This window comes from Sphaerodactylus townsendi, linkage group LG06, assembly GCF_021028975.2.
Source record: "Sphaerodactylus townsendi isolate TG3544 linkage group LG06, MPM_Stown_v2.3, whole genome shotgun sequence".
Classification (NCBI taxonomy): domain Eukaryota; kingdom Metazoa; phylum Chordata; class Lepidosauria; order Squamata; family Sphaerodactylidae; genus Sphaerodactylus; species Sphaerodactylus townsendi.
Window position 1 is genome coordinate 116,875,005 of NC_059430.1, and position 20,096 is coordinate 116,895,100.

Consider the following 20,096-nt stretch of genomic DNA (forward strand, 5'->3'; position numbering starts at 1 on the left):
CCTTACTTGAAAGCAGCTCCAGGTACAATCCTCTGCACCTCCACAAAAGCATCAGGGAGCAGGTGATGGGGGAGATGCTACCTGAGACTCTGCAGGACCACTGTGTGTCAAAACTGACTTCAACAGATCCATGTTCTGCCTCCAGGCAGCTCCGTGTGTCTCAGGTATCCTTGGTGCCTGGTAACAAAACAACACCTTGGGTCACAGACATGGGGGTTGCTCAGCTTTGCAAGTCAGAGGCCCCTTCCGCACATGCAGAGTAACGCACTTTCAATCCACTTTCACAACTGTTTGCAAGTGGATTTTGCTATTCTGCACAGTAAAATCCAGCTGCCAAATGGAAAGTAAATTGAAAGTGCATTATTCTGCATGTGCAGAAGGGGCCAGAGACATAGGAAGGAGAGGCAGTAGCAGTAGAAGAAGAGTTGGTTTTTATATCCTGCTTTTTCTCTACCTTTAAGGAGTCTCAAAATGGCTTACGGTCACCTTCTCTTCCTCTCCTCAGAACAGACACCTTGGGAGGCAGGTGGGGCTGAGAGAGTTCTGAGAGGACTGTGACTGGCCCAACATCACCCAGCAGGCTTCATGTGGAGGAGTGGGGAAACAAACCCAGTTCACCAGATAAGGGTCCACTGCTCATAACCACTATATGAGATAGAAAGGTAGTGGGCTATTTGTAGGCCTGTAGTGGTCAGCAACCCTCAAATTGAGGCAGACAAATCTCAAATTGTTCTTAATTTTTCCATTTTCCACTTATATTTGTTCTAACTTTCTTCCTTTAGCAATTTCTTTCTTTCTTTCTTTCTTTCTTTCTTTCTTTCTTTCTTTCTTTCTTTCTTTCTTTCTTTCTTTCTTTCTTTCTTTCTTTCTTTCTTTCTTTCTTTCTTTCTTTCTTTCTTTCTTTCTTTCTTTCTTTCTTTCAGGTTCTGTAATGAACCCAGTGCTCTGGCTATTCCTTTGTTTCAAGAACCATCGTTCCAAATAAGACTCTTGCCCAGTGGTGGGATCCAAAAATTTTAGTAACAGGTTCCCATGGTGGTGGGATTCAAACTGTGGCGTAGCGCCAATGGGGTTGGGCAGGGCATGAAGGGGTGTGGCCGGGCATTCCGGGGGTGGGGCATTCCTGGGCAGGGTTGTGGCAAGGATGCAGCCGCTGGGCGAGTCCTTGGGCGGGAAACGAATGCAGGCAGGCGCAGGCTGCCACGCACGCCGGTGCACCTCCTGCTAGACTGCTTCAAGTTCTGCGCACTACTGCTGAGAGGAGGGGCGTAACTAAGGCAAAAATCACGTGGCAAAATCACCAATTAGTAACCCCCTCTCGGCACACACAAATAATTAGTAACCTACTCTCGGGAACCTGTGAGAACCTGCTGGATACCACCTCTGCTCTTGCCCCACTAATAGAATCATAGAGTTGGAAGAGACCCCAAGGGCCATCAGGTCCAACCCCCTGCAATGCATCTTTCACGTTGTTTGATCCAGATCACCTCTGCTTTACATATTGTGAAAACTCACACTGTTTTATGAAGCTAGGGTACAGCCCCCAGTTTCAGGTACATTTGTGTGTGGGGTGGTGGTCGTGGTGGTGGGGATATCCTTGATTATGGATTTCCAGTCAATTTTTCCCAACCTACCAAAGAAAGTTGGCCTTTCCAACAATGTTAGAATGAAAGGTGTGTGTAATTAGGAGATAAATTCAGATGTTGGACTGAAGCAGCAGAAAAAAGATTTTAGCCCAGTGACTTCTTTAAGACCAAGAAACGTTTTTTTCTTGGTATAAGCTTTTGTGTGCATTTTGTGTGCATACACATGAAAGCTTATACCAAGAATAAAACTTTGTTGATCTTAAAGGTGCCATTGGGCTAAATGTTTTTTTTCTGTAATTAGCAGGTTATTAATAGATCATGGTCAAATGTCTTCCTGGGCAGGGGGGGGGGGGAGATCTCATTTTTTAAAAAAAATAAAGAAGAAGAAGAAGAAGAAGAAGAAGAAGAAGAAGAAGAAGAAGAAGAAGAAGAAGAAGAAGAAGAAGAAGAAGAGAAGAAGAGTTTGGATTTATATCCCCCCTTTCTCTCCTTTAGGAGACTCAAAGGGGCTTACAATCTCCTTGCCCTTCCCCCCTCACAACAAACACCCTGTGAGGTGGGTGGGGCTGAGAGAGCTCCTAGAAGCTGTGACTAGCCCAAGGTCACCCAGCTGGCATGTGTGGGAGTGTACAGGCTAATCTGAATTCCCCAGATAAGCCTCCACAACTCAAGCGGCAGAGCTGGGAATCAAACCCGGTTCCTCCAGATTAGATACACAAGCTCTTAACCTCCGACGCCACTGCTGCTGCTGATAAATAAACTGCTGATAAATAAACTGGCTGTTGTGGGTTTTCTGGGCTGTGTGGAAATGCTCTGGTAGTTTTTGCTCCTAACGTTTCACTTGCATCTATGGCTGGCATCTTCAGAGGCATGTCACAATAAGAAGGGTCTCTCTCTATGGGTCAGCCGAGAAAACTCACAACAGTCGGTTGATTCTGGCTGTGAAAGCTGTTAATAGAATATAAATAGCGTCTGCTGGCTCAGACCAGTGATTCATTTTATAACACCTTTTTAGCTGTTAAAGATGTTGACGTTGTGGTGTTATTTTATATTTCGGTACTATTTTGAAACCTCTATCTATGCCAATAAAGGTTTTTGAATCTGATTCATCTTGTCCAGCATCCTGTTTGTTTCATAAAGAGGCCAAACACCTGGAAGACCAACAAACAGGGTTCAGAGGCCAAAGACTTCCCTGGATATTGCCTCCTCAGAGGTTTACTGCCACTGTATATGGAGGCTCCCTTCAGTCACCGTTGCTCCTAGTCATTGGCTCATTCCGCACATGCAGAATAATGCACTTTCAAACTGCTTTCAGTGCTCTTTGAAGCTGTGCGGAATAGCAAAATCCACTTGCAAACAGCTGTGAAAGCAGTTTGAAAACGCATTATTTTGCATGTGCGGAAGGGGCCAATGATAGACTTTTTCCCCATGAATCTGTCTAATCCCTCTTCAGTGATATTTCTGCCACGCTCTGCCCCACTGTTCAGACAACTGCCTTCCAAAGATGCTCATGCCAATCAAGATGTCTCTGCAACAGGCTAAGCAGATACACAACATAAGGGGCGCCAAAAAAAAGCGTAGGCTGGAAAGATGAGTTTGTCACAGTCCACTCCGGTCTCCCCCACCCAGTTCACAGGGTCAGGATGCTCTTCCTATCAAGGGCAAATGAGGAAACGGAAACAGCTCTAGAGGCAACGAAGCCAAGCTAGAACATTGGCAGAGGTGCAGCGGTCAATTGGCCCAGACCTGAGATGTGGCAACCACCATAACAGGTGTGGGCTTGCCCTGTGGGCATTGACTCTACCAGGGCTGTGTGGGGGGGGGGGATGAGGAAACAGGGCTAAACCTGACCCTAGACCCCATCAACTCTCCACTGTAGCAACCCAGAAGGAATTTTCCTGGTCAGTTAGAGGGCCAGTCCACCTCTGCTTTCCACACACAAACAAAGGTGAAAATCAGCTACAGACAAGAAGGTTCCTCTTTGAAAAACTTTAGGTAAAAAGACAAGAGATGACACTGAAGAATCAGTGATCAGCCTCTCACGCTGATCGCTGACAGTCAACATTCTTAAGTCCGTGCTCTTGGTGATCTACTGAGAGTAAGGAAAGTGATCATGAAAAGAGGATCACAGTGGAGCAGGGATGATGATGGATCCAGAGGCGCTGCTTTCACACGTGCGGAATAGAGCACTTTTGATACATTTCAGTGAACATGAGCAGGTGGATTTTTTCCATATCTATCAGTAAAATCCAGTTGCAAAGGGAATGGAAGTGTGTTATTCAGCATACCGAAAAGTACCCCAGACTGTGTTTGATGAGCTAATTCCTAAGTTAATCATAACTTCTGAGATCCTTGGGGGAAAAAATTAAAAAGTGTCTGGATAACTTTAGGAAGCAGTGCAGCTGCAGAGTTGGACTTCGCCAAGGGAAATTGGGACTCAAGATTCCCACTGGGGGTATCGAACCATTAATCACCGGGTGGGGGTTGGGAGTCAGGGTGTATGACTCAGGAACAGAACAAAAGGTCCCAGATTCAATTCACAGCATCTGTTGCGCAGCTAGAACAGAGGAGTGGGGGGGGGGGGTTGTAAAGTGCTTTGGGTCCTCACTGGGGACAGAATCCAGGTTCAACTTCGTAATTAAACAAATAATTGTGTCTAACAGACTTCCCTCTGTGATACACCTCTGAAGATGCCAGCCACAGATGCAGGCGAAACTTTAGGAACAAGATCCACCAGACCACGGCCACACAGCCTGGAAAAACCCCCACAACCAGAAGAATAGGATCTAATTAAAGACATTTCAAACATGCACGTGAAAAGTGCCAGCAGTGTTAGATGGATGGAGATGCCATGTTATATAGGGGGTCTCTAGGCGGGGATCCGTGTCACAAGACCCCCCCAAAGGATTCTGCGTGGTGTGAGCCCAGCCCCAACTCTCCAAAATACGCTGGAATAACCCCGTGCAAACGCTTCAGGGATCAGCGAGCTTTCCCCTGCCCTACCGTCGGCGGCTTCACACGTTACATAACTCCCCTGGATGCAGCGTTTCCAGTCGGAAATCAAGCATCGGACAGAGCGGCGCTCGTCACGTGTAGGGATCGCAACGGAGGGGCTCGGGCAGGGAGGGCGCCTGGTCGGCGGAGCTACACGCAAAAGCGCCTCAAATGTCCGACGGTCACGTGTGAAGGGGCTTGTTCCAGTGCTTCGCCTTAATCGCCTTCTCGTTCCACCCACCACGCGCTTCTCACTTCTTGGAGGGGGGGACATTTTAACCCCCCCCCCTCCTCGCTTGCCTGGTGCCTTGTGAACCAGTCGGCGCTGCCAAGCCGGAATCCTGCGCCCCCATTGGCTGGCAGCGACGCGTGTGGTTGTGTGTGGTTGTGTGTGTGCGTGTGTGTGTACGCGGCAGTGATGTATCCGCAGAGACAGGCCAGGACCCGATCAGAAGCGAGCGCCCCAGAGCGTGGCCGGAGGCGTCCCTGATTTACACCCGAGTCCATTTGCGATCCGGATTCGCCGCTCCCATGGAGACGCAGATGGATGCGCGTCTTTCTTCCAGATAGAGGACCGGATTGTGATTATTATTTTACTCCCCCCCCAAAAAAAAAACCCCAGAGGGGGGGTGGCGGCAGCCCAGACGCGCCACCAACCCGGGAAGGCACCGCGGATGGGATCCGGCGCTGCTGCGGGCACCGGCGCCATGCACGCCCGGCCGAGGCTGCTGCCGCTGCTGCTGCTGGGTTAGAGCACCGCGGAGGCAGAGGCGGCCGACGGGGGCCCGGAGGATGGGCCGGCGCCTGGGGCTCGGCGCCCCTCTGCTGCTGCTGCTGCTGCTGCTGGCCGGGCCGGGGGCCGCCCGCAAGGCGCTGCGGGGGAAATGCGCGTCGGGCTGCTCGTGCGCCAAAGACGCGGCGCTCTGCGAAGGGGCGCAGGACATCCCCAAGGAGCTGCCCCCGAGCCTGGTCTCCCTGTAAGAGCCCTGTCCTCGCGGGAGGGGGGTGGGGGAGAGAAGGGATCTCCGCTCCGGTCTCCCCCCCCCCCACCCCTGACCTCTTCCTCGATCCGTTCCTGCTCGGTTAGGGCGGGCACTAAGGGGTTAACGGCGGAGGCTCGAGGGTCAAGCCCTGGATCGGGGGAGGGGAGTGGTTCAGAGGTGGGTGGGCTGTGCTGGGCTGAGTTGAGAAGGGTCCCGGGTCGCGTTGGAAGTGGCCTGGGGGGTGAAAGCCCTGATCCCCACCCCCACCCCCAGTTTTGCGGTGGCGGAGGCTGTCAGTTGACTGCGATGGGTCTGTGAGGCCCTAGATCCCTGGATAATCCCCAGTACCCCTCATAGACACAGAGGCTGAAACAACCACCCCCCCAAACAGAACCCAGAAATCCCTTCCTTGCTTGCCTTCCTCCCTAACCCTCACCTCTACCCACCAGCCCCTTTGCCAGTGGCTGAGAGGCAGGCTCGAAGGCACTAGGGGGCTGCCTCCTCTGTGGCATCTGAAGGGTTACAACAAGGGAATCTGTGCTGGACCCCTGGAGGAGTCCCATTGATCGATGCCGGACTCCCCGTGACTGACAGGCAATCGGAGAGCATGTGGCTATTTGTAGACCGATCCCTAGAAGGAAACATAGAAAGGGGGATCAAAAGCCGCGTTGCACTCCAGGTAGGGCTGGAAATGCTCTTGGGTGGGTTGCTGCCAGTTTACCTGGAGATGCTACAGGAAGAATGGGACAGATCAGTGGGGACAAGGCTAAAAATGGCTCTCCGGTGTGATGGCTGGTTTGGGGAAGAACAGCTGCCATCCCAGTTGGGTCTTGAGTGCGTTCAGCTGGGAAGCCGTGAGTCAGGAGCTGATGGGGCTGCCGAAGTGCCCACAAACCGGCCCTCTTGTTCACCTCCAGCTTCCTCTCTCTGCAGGTCTCTCATTCGCTCAGGATTCTCAGAGATCTTGGAGGGCAGTTTTCACCATGTGCCGACGGTTCAGCTGCTGTAAGTACCCGTGAGCTGCGTGAACGGTCTGGGCTGGGCGTGCGTCTTCCACTGACTTTCGGTCAACCCATCTGTCTAACAGTGCATCTAGTCCAGTGATGGCGAACCTATGGCACGGGTCCCAGAGGTGGCACTCAGAGCTCTCTCTGTGGGCACTAGCAAACAGAGTCCCCCCCCCCCCCCATCTAGGCTGGCCTGGGCCGCTGGGCTCGATTATTAGCCAAGACCAAGATTATTAGCTAAAACCAAGTTTTGGGGAAGCAGTGTAAGTAACCCTGTTAAGCGCTGTTAAACCCCACTGATTTTCATGCAAAGAACAAAAGCGTAATCCTTTACCTGGGAGTAAGCTCGGTTGCTGGCGATGGAGCTTGCTTCTGAGTAAACCCTCCTAAGGTTGTGATTCACCCGTTGGAAGAGAGGCACGATTGCTTCAAAGCAAAACCACCAACTACCACCAAGCTTACTCCTGAGTAACGCATGCCTTGGAGCCAACCGTTTTTTCTAAACTAAAACCTTGGTATTCAGGTTAAATTGCCGTGTTGGCACTTTCCAATAAATAAGTGGGTTTTGGGTTGCAGTTTGGGCACTCGGTCTCAAAAAGGTTCGCCATCACTAATCTAGTCCATGATCACCCTGTGAGTGTGAATTCCCTTCAGTAAGCCATCGGTGGGAATTTCACTAGTGTGAGGGTGTGTAAAAGGAACAAGGGAAGGTTGGTGACCGTTTTGACGCGCGTCGACCACATAGGTGCCTGTATATTTTATTTATTTATTTCATTTGCCTTACGAGGCACCCTTCCCCATACGAGCTCGGGGCCTAGAACAACCCCAGTGTGATAAAATACCACCAACTCCAATAAAATCATATATTCCCTGCAGTACAGGTGTCCTGAAATCCAGTTAAGGGGAAGGTAATAAGCTATCCCCAAATTCTCTCATTTGTACTGGTCTAAGGGGAAAAGGGGACAGGGGAAAAGGAAGAGGATGGAGAAACGAGAAACGGAGGAATAAGGGAGGGAAGGCCAGGCACATGCGATACCATTGCTGTCCTCAGCCATAAGCCTGTGTGTCCTCATTGTGCAAGTACCTTTGTGAACAAGGCGAATGGGATTGGACTTGGTTGCATGGTGTAGCTGTTAAGAGTGGCAGACTGATCTGGAGAAGCAGGTTCGATTTTCCCTTCTTCCCCATGAGTGGCGGAATCTTCTCTGTTGAACCAGGTTTGTTTCCCTGTTCCTCCCCAAGGATTGGAGCACCTTCCTTATGAGGAGAGGCTGCAGCGTTTGGGACTCTTTAGTTTGGAGAGGAGACGTCTGAGGGGGGATATGATTGAAGTCTATAAAATTATGCATGGGATAGAAAATGTTGACAGAGATAATTTTCTCTCTCTTTCTCACAATACTAGAACCAGGGGGCATCCATTGAAAATGCTGGGGGGCGGGGGGGGGGGGGGAATTAGGACTAATAAAAGGAAACACTTCTTCACACAACATGTGACTTGTGTTTGAAATATGCTGCCACAGGAGGTGGTGATGGCCACTAACCTGGATAGCTTTAAAGGGGGCTTGGACAGATTTATGGAGGAGAAGTCGATCTATGGCTACCAATGTTGATCCTCCTTGATCTGAGTTTGCAAATGCCTTAGCAGACCAGGTGCTCAGGAGCAGGAGCAGCAGCAGAAGGCCATTGCTTTCACCTCCTGCATGCGAGCTCCCAAAGGCACCTGGTGGGCCACTGCGAGTAGCAGAGTGCTGGACTGGATGGACTCTGGTCTGATCCAGCAGGCTCTTTCTTAAGTTCTTATATTCTAAGCCTGCTGGGTGACGTTGGGCCAGTCACAGTTCTCTCGGCCCCACCTATCTCACCAGGCATCTGTTGTAGGGAGAGGAAGGGAAAGGAGTTTGTAAGCCGCTTTGAGACTCCTTAAGGGAGAGAACAGCAGGGTATAAATGCAAACTCTCCTTCAGATTTCCTAGCCCTTCCTTTGGAGCAAGCAAATGAGAGCGTCTCGGTGCCAACTGGACAATTGACAAGTGTGTGTGCCGATGAACATTTTCCTTTAGGCAAATGATTTTGCACATTTCCATTGGTGCTAATTAGCCTGCGCCCCAATCTGCCATCTGTGAATGAGCAAGCCTAATCCGTTGAAAGACGTAGCCAAAAGGAGGCGCACGGAATTGTAACTCTTACCCCATCCTTATTCACTCTCACTGTTATGATGGAAGTAATGACACGAGCTGCGGCTCAGTGGGAGAGCATCCGCTTGGCATGCTGAAGGTTTGAGGTTCAATTCCTTCCAACTCCTCGTAAATGATCTGGCAGTAAATTGTAGAAAAGACCTCTGCCAGAGATCACGGAGAGGCACATGGAGAAGACAATATTGACTTTGATGGACCAAGGATCTAATTCAGTATAAGGCAGCTTCATACATTCAGAGAGACCCACTGGAGTAGAATGCCTGCTACGAATTGTGGATCTCGGAACCCCCTTGTCTGGCATGTGCTGGTTCTAGGAAGAAGGAGAGTTTGAATTTATACCCCACTTCTCTCTACTGCAAGGAGCCTCAAAGTGGCTTACAAACTCCCTTCCCTTCCCCACAATAGACACCTGGTGAGGCTGGGGGGGAGGGGGGCTGAGAGAGTTCTGAGACAACTGTGACAACTGGCCCAAGGTTAGCCAGTAGGCTGCCTGTTTAGGAGCAGGGAAACAAATCCAGTCCACCAGATAAGCATCCAATGCTCATGTGGAGGGGTGGGGAATCAAACCCAGTTCTCCAGATCAGAGTTGACCTCGCTTAACCATGACGCCACTCTGGCTCTTGTATGCATACTCGGTAGAGGATGCTCAATGGCACCCTTTTCCTGCATCACAAACCTCAGCACTGATCTCTGGGGTGGAAGAACAAGTCTGTAAAGTGGTTAGGCCAGGAGGTGTTGCTGTAGGGTCTTGGGACAAACCACTGCAACCAAGGGGTGACTGACCGGTCCAGTCTCTTCCTGGTATTGTAGATTTACCTGCGGGCATCCCAAGATCTCAAAGCAGACAGCTGCACATCAGCACAGCCTAGCCAGCAAGCATTAAAGTATTTATGCATTTATTTGCTTCATGTGTAGTCCGTCTTTTTCCTTGAGACCTAAGGCGGATTACAAAACAGAAGCTGAAATAACGAAAACTGTGCCAAGGCAAATGACAGGCAAGGCAAAAAGACTGGATTACACAATTCAAAAACCATGCAATAAACCCTGTGCTTTAAAAATGGCCTCAAATGTGCAGATATTAGAATTAGAATCCTGTTTGCTTTATAGGAATTTCCCCAAGACCAATTCTGTTTGGCAACCTATCCCTTTTATTGAAGCTCTACTCTACTTCTAAGCAATACCAGCAGTCATGTGAGAATCGGAGAGCCCCTGGTGGTACCTATGCAGGAATTTATCTAGTTCTCCTGTGGGGTGTTTCTCCCCCTCCCACCCCAGACTTGGCTGGTTCCCTTCGTTCTTCTCTGGGTCTAACTTGCTTGCTTCTCTCCCTTGCCAGCTTACTCACGCACAACTCCCTGGACCAGATCGCGAATAATGCGTTTGATGGACTTGTACACCTGGAATATCTGTAAGTGTGCAAAGCGCAGGGCAGGGTGGGAGCTGGCCAAGAAGGTTACTGGTGTATATTTGTGTCTGGAAGGAGGGTGATGTGGGAGGAGTGCAGGAGTAAGCATTGCAAGACTGTGATAAATGTAATGGAAAGATGCATATTTAGACATTCACCTTAGGTTTTATAGCTTTCTACCATGTTGACTTGTATGTTCTATTTTACCTATGTTAGCTGCACTGAGCCTGATTCTGTTGGGAAAAGTGGGATGAAAATTGAATTGCTGTTGTTATTATGGGTTGATTTCACAGCTGCCAGTTCTTTAGCTGGTTGTTGGCCTTTCATTAAAATTCAAGCCTCACCCAGAGGCCTAGGAAGTTGTAATCTATCGGCGTAGTATTTGTGCGGATCCCAACAGGTCTGCCTTCTGAATCTTATTAATTTTGTTGATTTGAAGATATTTGAAGATTATTATTATTATTATGGATTTCACAGCTGCCAGATCTTTAGCTGGTTGTTGGCCTTTCATTACAATTTAAGCCTTACCCAGAGGTCTAGGAAGTTGTAATCTATCGGCGTAGTATTTGTGCGGATCCCAACAGGGCTGCCTTCTGAATCTTATTAATTTTGTTGATTTGAAGATATTTGAAGATTATTATTATTATTATGGATTTCACAGCTGCCAGATCTTTAGCAGGTTGTTGGCCTTTCGTTACAATTTGAGCCTTACCCAGAGGTCTAGGAAGTTGTAATGTATCAGCGTAGTATTCGTGCGGATTCCAGCAGGGCTACCTTCTGAATTTGACAGATGTTAATTTTGTCAATTCAAAGATGTTTCAAGTGTTGGCCTAAGGTTTTCGGAATGGCGCCCAGTGTGCCGATTACCGCTGGGACAACCTCAGCTGGTTTGTGCCATAGACGCTGAAGCTCAATTTTCAAATTGTGGTATCTAGTGACTTTCTCGTTTTCTGTTATTATTATGGTAGATTTCACAGCTGCCAGATCTTAAGATGGTTGTTGGCCAATTATGTAGATTAGTAGTCATAGTCGTCGTCGTCGTCGTAGTAGTAGTAGAAGTAATTGGAAATAATGACAAATTACCAGTATCTGAGAACAGAAGTTGAGAGATTATGGCACAAACCAGCAGTTGCGGTCCTAGTGCCATACCGAAAAATCCTTGGACTGCACTTGAACCATCTACATCTTGATAAAATCTCCATCTGTCTATATCAAAAGGCCACGTTGCTTGGATCCACACATATACTATGCTGACACATAACAACATCCTAGGTTCTTGGGAAGAACTTGGTGCATCTGAAAGCCAACACCGGCCGAAGATCTGACGGCTCTGATTTTATAAATCATTATTATTAATGTTCAGAGGCTATTTGAACACATCTTGAAGCGGGCTCATTCACTTTTGTTTAATCATTTGACCGCCACTAATTAAGCATCCTTTCAGTTGGAATACATTTGCCTTCAGGCTTTGAAAGGAAGGGCAGCAGTGGTGTAGTGGTTAACAGCAGGTGTAATCACACACCAGCTGGGTGATCTTGGGCTAGTCACAGTTCTTCTGAGCTCTCTCAGCCCCACCTACCTCACAGGGTGTTTGTTGTGAGGGGGGGAGGGAAAGGAGTTTGTAAGCCCCTTTGAGTCTCCTATAGGAGAGAAAGGGGGATATAAATCCTCCTCCTCCTCCTCCTCCTCCTCCTCTCCTCCTCCTCCTCCTCCTCCTCCTCCTCCTTCTTCTTCTTCTTCTTCTTCTTCTTCTTCTTCTGAGACCTGGCACAGTTGGGAATTGTCTTGTGTAGGTGAGAAAAGGCCACCTGAACTTTGATCCCAGCATCTATAGTGGTCACAGTGTTGGCCTACGATCTCTGGAAGTCAGGTTCAAACCCCCACCCTGCCATGGAATCTTATTGCATTACCTTGGTGATCTCTCTTTTTCTCACTATTTCTCCTCTAATTGTTTCTTCGTCTAGCCTACCTCACAGGATTATTAGAATCAATGAAAGAGAGGAGATTGATTTTTTTAAACTGCTTTAGGCTCCCATGGAGGAAAATGTCTATCTATAAATACATTGACCTATTGTATTTACTTAAAAGGAATGCTACTCCGAATTTAAGATATGCACTTCCCCTAAAAATGTTACACACAAAATAATTATTACTAGACACAACTTGTATGTGAACATAAGATGACCCCCTTCCCCTTTTGATGGCATGCCTAGAAGAAAAATAGTTGTGTGTTCTTTCAGTTGAGTAAATATGTTCATATATTCATGGGCCTTCTAACGGCTAGGTAGTTAATATCTAGATTCTGCCTCTGATGAAATTATGAACAATTGGTAACATGGATTTGTCTGGCTTTTTAAAACCTGTCCCATCCCTAAAGGTTCAGGGATTGCATGAGCATGAGAAAAGAAACTTATCACAAGATGGAGCAGTCCACAGTTCTTTGTGGATGATTGATTCCTGTTTCCAAATATAGGCCAGCTATCTAGTGAGTCAGTGAGGCTACATCCAGCCTATCAGGTCTGCCAGCTGAGCACAGGGACAATAGTCTTTCCAGGATTTTTATTAATCAGGGTTTTTTGTGGTTGCTTCCTTCGTATCTTGTTCTTCTTTAGAGAAGGTCACAATGGTTCCCTCAAGCAGTCTTCTAAGTACACATTCATCAGGATCAATAGGAATAGCCTGTTCTCTGGTGCAAAATGAATTTAACACCATTGACTGGTGAACAGGAAAAGACCATGTGAGCCTGGCCTATTTAGTTATTTGGAAGCTACCTTTGGAAGTACCACGGAAGCTACCTTTGGAAGGACCACGGCTCAGTGAGCAGAGCATCTGTTCGGCATGCGAAAGGTCCCAGGTTCCATTCCAGGCAACTCCAGTTTAATGGATGAGGAAGTAGATAATGTGAAAGACCTATGACAGCGACCTTGGAGAGCAACTGCCAATCTGAACAGTCCAATCTAATAGACGAATGGTCTGACTCAGAGGCGTAGCTGGGGAAAATGGCACCCAGGGCAAAATGGAGCAAAAACTACCAGACTACATCTATATATCCCAGTTGATTGTTGATCGTGGCTGTGAAAGCCTTCGACAATACAAGTCCATTGATGCTTATTAAAGACCAGGATGAAAAAGCATATTCAGTAAACCACTAAATACCACTGTAGATGGCAACATTAATGGAAATCCTTGGCCTCTATGCCTCATTGGTTGCCTCCCCTGGGCTGCTGATTGGCCATGGCATGAAACAAAATGCTGGACTAGCTATTCTATTGGTCTGACACAGCAAGGGTCCTCTTACCTGAGACTTATACTTACCTTTGGCTACCGTTTAATATTTTACCTGCATTAGGTCCTTAGTGTTTAACCTTTCCTTTGTGCTATGTTAACAGAAAACAGCAGCCTTATTTAGAAAATGTAATTTCAGTTAAGAGTCTTTTGGTTTTATTTTAATTAAAATATTCTGGGGGATGCTGAGAATTCTCTGCTCTTTACTGTCCTCCTCTCAAATCAGGAGAGGGAACGTTAAATTAATTTGTCAACATCATACCAATCATAGTTTCCTGGCTGTCTTTGCAACAGTGGAAGGTAACTGAGTTCCTCATTATACGGAAGACATTAATCCCTTAGCTTTACAGATGAGCCTTTTTGGGTCTTTAACATGATCTCCTTCCCCTGAGCCAAGAGACAAGTTCCTTCATTACATTTCTAGAACTGACAATAGTGTTTTTCCCTTTCATGGTCTCTCCTATGCTCATCTTTAAACTAATTGTGGCTTAAGAGAACTTTTCTCTCTTTACAGATTCATTGAGCACAACAGGCTGGAAAGTATCGCCAAGAATGCCCTCCAAGGTCTAAAGAGTCTTCTTCATCTGTGAGTGGTGTGGGGATGCCTTTTCCTATCCCCATCTTAGAACGTGAACCTAATCCAGATGACCAACCATCCCAGTTCATCCAAATGTTGCATCCAACAAACCAACACTTCCTTATTCACCTGGTCCTCCTCTCCCCCTTAACCCCTTATTGCTGGTGACATTTCTGTCTCGCCTGTCTTCCATCTTGGAACCCAAGATGGCCTTCCATCATGGAACCCAAGATGGCCTGCCAACAAACCAACACTTCCTTATTCTCCTGGTCCTCCTCTCCCCCTTAACCCCTTCTTGCTGATGACATTTCTGTCTCGCCTATCTTCCATCTTGGAACCCAAGATGGCCTGCAGGTCTCTGACCCAAGCACTTTCTAGATCCAGACATGCCTAGTTGCATCAAGATGGTTCCACTGTGTCCTTCAGCCTGCTCATCACACTCTTATGAAGATATGCAGCTGCCTCATAGTGAATCAGACACCTGGGCCATCCAAATCAGCCCTGTCTACCAAGACTGGCAGCAACTCTCCAGGGTTTCAAGTGGAGGTCTTTCACATCATCTACTTCCTGGTCCTTTTAACTGGAGATGCCAGTGATTGAACCTGGGACCTTCTGTGTGCCAAGGAGATGCTTCCCACTCCCAGTCTTCAAAGCTCTCACTGTGAAGCAGAGCTGCCAGCATTTAGCATGGCCTTGCTCCTCTATGGACTCCACAATCACCTTGCCACCTTTCCAATTTTCATCCTTCCTGACTTCATGTAGGGCAGGTGAGGTGTAAAGCTCCAGACTGTCAGGACCAGGGGGCTCCTGTGACTGAAGCTACTGTGTAAAATAAGATTCCTTGACAAAGAAAAGTAATATATCCTAGAGAACATAAAACTGAAACCCTTCTCTCTGGTTTTCTGGAGGATTCTTGGAGGTTGCCTGCTCCAGGTTGGAAATGTCCCCGAAATTTGGAGGGGTGGAGTCTGGGGAAGGTGGAGTTTGGGGATGGGAGGGACTGCATCAGAGTATCATGCTGTAGACTCTACCTCAAAGCAACCATGTTCTCCAGAATAATTGATTTGAGTGATCTGAGGAACAGTTGTAATTCCAAAAGATCTCCAGGGCTTACCTGGCACACAGAAGAGCATTCTGTTCTCATGAGACTCCACTGAAGTCACCAATTCATCCCCTCAGTGACAACTAGGCCTCGGTCATACCTGATTCCTACACACTTATCCCACACCTCACCTAACTTCATAGCAACTCCTCTTAAGCCGTTGAAATGTCTGATGATTCTTAGGTGTGCTGATTCCACTGCATCCGCTCCATCCTTATAAGGCTGTTCTTCTCTCTTACAGGAGCTTGGCTCATAACAACCTACAGACCTTACCAAGGCATCTGTTCCGGGGCCTGAATGCTTTGACTGCTGTGTGAGTTTGAGACAGTGGGAGGGAGCGGGGCCAGGTTGAGGAGTGCGGAAACAAATCCAGTTCACCAAATAAGAGCCTGCCGCTCATGTGGACGAGTGGAAAATCAAAGGCGGTACTCCTGATTAGAGTCCACTTGCTCTTAACGACTACACTAGCTGGGAAAGATCTTTCTCTGCATGAACCCCTAGGTCAGGGGTCTGCAGCCTGTGGCTCTCCAGATGTTCGTGGACTACAATTCCCATCAGCCCCTGCCAGCATGGCCAATTGGGGCTGATGGGATTTGTAGCCCATGAACATCTGGAGAGCCGCAGGTTGCAGACCCCTGCCCTAGGTAGACGAGTCGTCTGATTTGATAACAGGCAGCTCATATCCAGCTGCAAAAGAAGGCAAGAGTCGAACAGAGAAGAGGCACGACTAATAAGGTTCATTGTCCCTAATAATGAAATCAGCCAGTAGAAATTAATACAACTGTAAAGGTGAAATGAGGAAGCAAAGAGGAATTTGAATGCCATGAAAGCAACCGTTGGAAGGGAAAACCATTTAATCAACCAGCAGAGTGGAATACACACGTAACGATGAAATCGGAGAGGAATGTGGATCTAATGACATCAACCAGCAGAGGGGAATATGATTGTAATGATGGACTCAGCAAGAGGAGGCCCAAGGGAAGAACATTTCCCCCCTTCCTGCTCTCAGACGCAGGAGGAGACTAGATCGTCAGCTTGTGCAGTTCACGGGCCATGGGGTGTTCTGGGGCCCTGGGGAAAAGTCGAGGATGAGGCCCCTGAAGCACTTCCGCCATCGCTGCAATGGTGCCCCTGCCAAGGCCAAGGAAGGGGCACTGTTTGACCAATGTGTAGGTGGGTGAGACCCAACACCAGAAGATAGCTCCTCTTGGCCAGAGTGGAGAGACAACCAGTCACGTCTGAGCCAGCATCCTGAGCCCTGAAAGGCAGTCGTGAGTGGCTGTCCCCACAAGATGACTGCCCAAGCCCCAGACAGAATAGGTCCAGGTGCTGGTGGAGTCAACCTGCTGTTTGCTTCCTTTGCCCCCTGCCTCATGGGGCGGGACCATGGGTAATCATCACTTTCCAGGTGGAAAGCTCTGTTCTCGGTTGCCTGGGACCGCTCCTCTGTAGGCCTACATTTAGAACACCTTGGGCTGATCTCAGGCCCCTTCCGCACACACAAAATAATGCATTTTCAAACCACTTTCACAACTGTTTGCAAGTGGATTTTGCTATTCCGCACAGCTTCAAAGAGCACTGAAAACAGTTTGAAAGTGCATTATTCTGCATGTGCGGAATGAGCCAAAGTCTTGTTTGGTAATAAACGTCTTTTTTACTTGGCAGGGACTTGCGGGGAAATTCCTTCCACTGCGACTGTAAGTTGAAATGGCTGATGGAGTGGGTGAGCTACACCAATGCTGTCGTGGAGCCCATAGAGTGCCGGTCACCGCCCGAGCTGAACCGCACCAATCTCGCTGAACTCCGCCCAGGGAGTTTCAACTGCATCACTACCGGTATGTGCTTCTCTCACAGAAGGGGTTCCTGTAGTTTCTCAGCTTGATGAAGCCATGAAGACTCCTCTGCTTCTGTTCTGCCACTCTGTAAAAACTTCTACGAGCCCCCGTTTCTTCTTTTCTTTTGCCACTGTCCCTTTCCGCACAAGTCACGGAAAATGTTTGCAAAACGTTTGCAAAACATTTTTGATCCCTCCCCACCGTTTGTCCACAGTCCCCTCTCGAAACAATTCCTAGCCATTTAGTGATTTTCCCCAGTTTTTAAATAATTTTTCAGTTCTTCAGTGCTTTGTGCTGCAATTCGCCATAGCTCATGTAACTGATGCACCCCTCAAAATAATAACAATAAAAAAAGAGCTGACCAAAATAACCAGGCGACATGGAACGGAGTGAGTTCAGAAAATGGCACCGAAGAGGAAGTCCGAAGACTGCAGAGTGGCACTGGAAATGTCGTAAAAAGGTTACACAGCAAGTCAAAACATTTTGAAAACATTTGAGCAAAAGAATTGTTATTCTTGAGGATGCACTTAAAACGTTTTGAGGCTGGAAATAAAACGTTTTGGGGTAAAAACCATGCAGAACTCCTCGGAGGAAACGTTTTATTTCCTGCCTCAAAACATTTTAAAGAGTCTGTGCGGAAAGGGCCTTTAGCTTTCTGTATCTTCAGGCAGAGCATTGTCCAATCTTAGGAGCGAGGTGAATTGGGACAGAGGATATTACAACAGGGACAACCAGACCCCTGCCCCCAGCCCCATTCATTCCTCAGTCTGTCACCTCATTCTGAATGACGTCTATGTGGGTTTTCAGCCTCTCGTTGATAGAGTGTCCAACATGGAAGACAGGAATGATGCTGCAAATGCAGACGTGGCTTTGAAAGTTGTTTCAGTTGAGTTTGGCTTGCAGGGATCTTGTTTTATGCACTGTTGGTGTTTCGGTGGATGAGGCCTCTTTGGTCCTTTTACGTTGTGCTGCAGCAGAGACAATGCTCTGGGCACTCAAGAGAAAAACCCTCTGCATTGAAATGTTTAGTGCCAAGAAAATTTGGCTCCTGGGATTCCTATAAATTATGCAAATTCAGGAAAAATGCATACATTGCCTGAGAGTCGTTAATTAGTTTTGTTTGTGCAAGTCATAGGGAGAGACGACGGGGCACACAAACCCTCCAAATCCCTCTGACCACTCGGAAATCCTATGGAGTGCCTCCTTCCCAAGACACTACCAACATACTACGAAGCCTATCATCACAGTCACAAGGACTACAATGTTTTTTTAAAAGTTAGAGGCTGGGATTCGTAAGAAGCTGATGTCTTGGGGCAGTTCTTGAGGATTTTTACATTGTACAGAATTGCCAAGTAATGAACTGGCAACACTGCCCTATGCATAGTCGCCAGTGGCGTAGCGCACACGGGACAGGGGGGACGCCCTGGGCGGAGCCACAGCGGAGGCATGGCCAGGGCGTGGTGGGGGCGTTCCGGGGCATTGCAGAGTGGGGGGCACTGCGGCATGGGCGCAGAGCGCGTGCACCCCAGGTGCAGTTTCCCCTTGCTCCGCCTCTGGTAGTCGCAGCCTTCTCAGCCCAGCGGTGCCACTGGGCTTAGAAGGGTTTAACTCAGCTTAAACTGTCACGGTGGGATTCCTATTTGCCAGATGGCATCTTCTCTTCCAAGCTGGCTGGTAGCGCAGAATGCAATATTCTTTCGAACATGAGGTCACATCAGGTAAAGCACAGGGAAGAACAATGAATTCCTTCCAGCGTGTTTTTGTTGAACATTCCTAAATAGCAGCAATGGGTGGGACACCAGTTTGCATCATGGCTATGGGCTGGGGAAAGGGGAGAGAAAGGGATTGAATTCTTTGCCTTGCTCAATCTACTGTTTTTTTTCTGCTACTATTTTCTCTGCTGGGAAGAACATAGAGGTTTGCTTTCCATTGCTTGTATATTTATGGGGCAAATGGCAGTTCTGGTGGGGAAAGAGGTTTTTTTAAAAACAAACAAACCCACCCACCCTTCTTCCATGCCGTGGGGCTGATCTGAACTGATGCCTCAGCTAACTAGCAGAGTTACAGATGCATTTAGACATATTTACCACTGTGCTGTGTTGTTTGACTCTTAGAAGGTGCCCATTTCACACATTTCTGATTCCAGCAGCCCAGATTGGTTTTGAGATACTGATTAAAATAAAAACATACTCCCCACTGTGAGCACTGAGTCACTACTGACCCATGGGGTGACACCACATCACAGTGTTTACTAGGCAGACTATGTTCATTGGATGGTTTGCCATTATCTTCCCAAGTCACCTACACTTTACCCCCACCAAACTGGGTACTCATTTTAGTATCCCTGGAAAGATGGATGGCTGAGTCAATCTTGAAACGGTTACCTGAAACTGACTTCTGTCGGGCTTGGGTTGCGAGCAGAGCTTGGACTGCAATACAGCAGCTTGTCACTCTGCACTATGGGGCTTCTGAGAACTTAATTAGCCTATTGTAAGGGTCTGATACTCCAGTCAGTAATAAGACTCAAGGTAGGTTCAAGAGCTTTATTCAGGACCGTGTTGTCAGCACCATGCCTGTCAGTATCTTGATGTCTTGCTGTGTGTTTGATTTGCAATTGTTTTCCTGTTTCCCTCTTCCCTTCCTAGCAATCTCCTGTTAGCAATCTCCTGGCGCCAGCCCATCTTCAAAGAGGTGTGAAAGGTTCCCAGGTTCTTTGTAGCTTTGTAGTACTAGAAACTGTAATGGACATTTGGTGTGTGGCGAAACGGGGGGGATTGAAATATATAAGTCCTGGATCTGAGCTCTCTAGCTCAGATCCTGCTATACATTGTTACTCTTCGCATGGAATAAACTGCTTTTGGACTTTCCTACGGTCTCTGTTATTTCCACGTTCGAGAGTCTGACACGTGTTAGCCCAACGGCCAGATAGCCAAAACTGGGGGTTTGGCTCTCTGGCCCCAGTAAATACCTAAAGGTTACAGTTTGGTTCAACCCATAATCCCCCTACCCTTGCATTCCCACAATATCAGCATGTGAAAGGACAGCGAGAAAGAGACATTGCTTTGGGACAGGCAGGTTACTCCCTTTGAAAGACAGATAAGGTCAAGCACTATTGAACTAGTTACAT

The 20,096-nt window shown here is 47.9% G+C and overlaps 1 protein-coding gene across 1 annotated transcript in view; it reads left to right on the top strand.

Moving 5' to 3' along the window:
• The first annotated feature begins 4,880 nt into the window (after nucleotides 1–4,880).
• The window catches only part of LGI4 (leucine rich repeat LGI family member 4), a 30,224-nt gene continuing 15,008 nt past the window's right edge, over nucleotides 4,881–20,096 (top strand). The window contains exons 1-6 of the mRNA XM_048500553.1: nucleotides 4,881–5,557; nucleotides 6,497–6,568; nucleotides 10,102–10,173; nucleotides 13,970–14,041; nucleotides 15,376–15,447; nucleotides 16,800–16,969. Coding sequence (XP_048356510.1) covers nucleotides 5,373–5,557; nucleotides 6,497–6,568; nucleotides 10,102–10,173; nucleotides 13,970–14,041; nucleotides 15,376–15,447; nucleotides 16,800–16,969 — 643 coding nt within the window. The 5' untranslated portion in view covers nucleotides 4,881–5,372. The remainder of the gene's footprint in view (nucleotides 5,558–6,496; nucleotides 6,569–10,101; nucleotides 10,174–13,969; nucleotides 14,042–15,375; nucleotides 15,448–16,799; nucleotides 16,970–20,096) is intronic.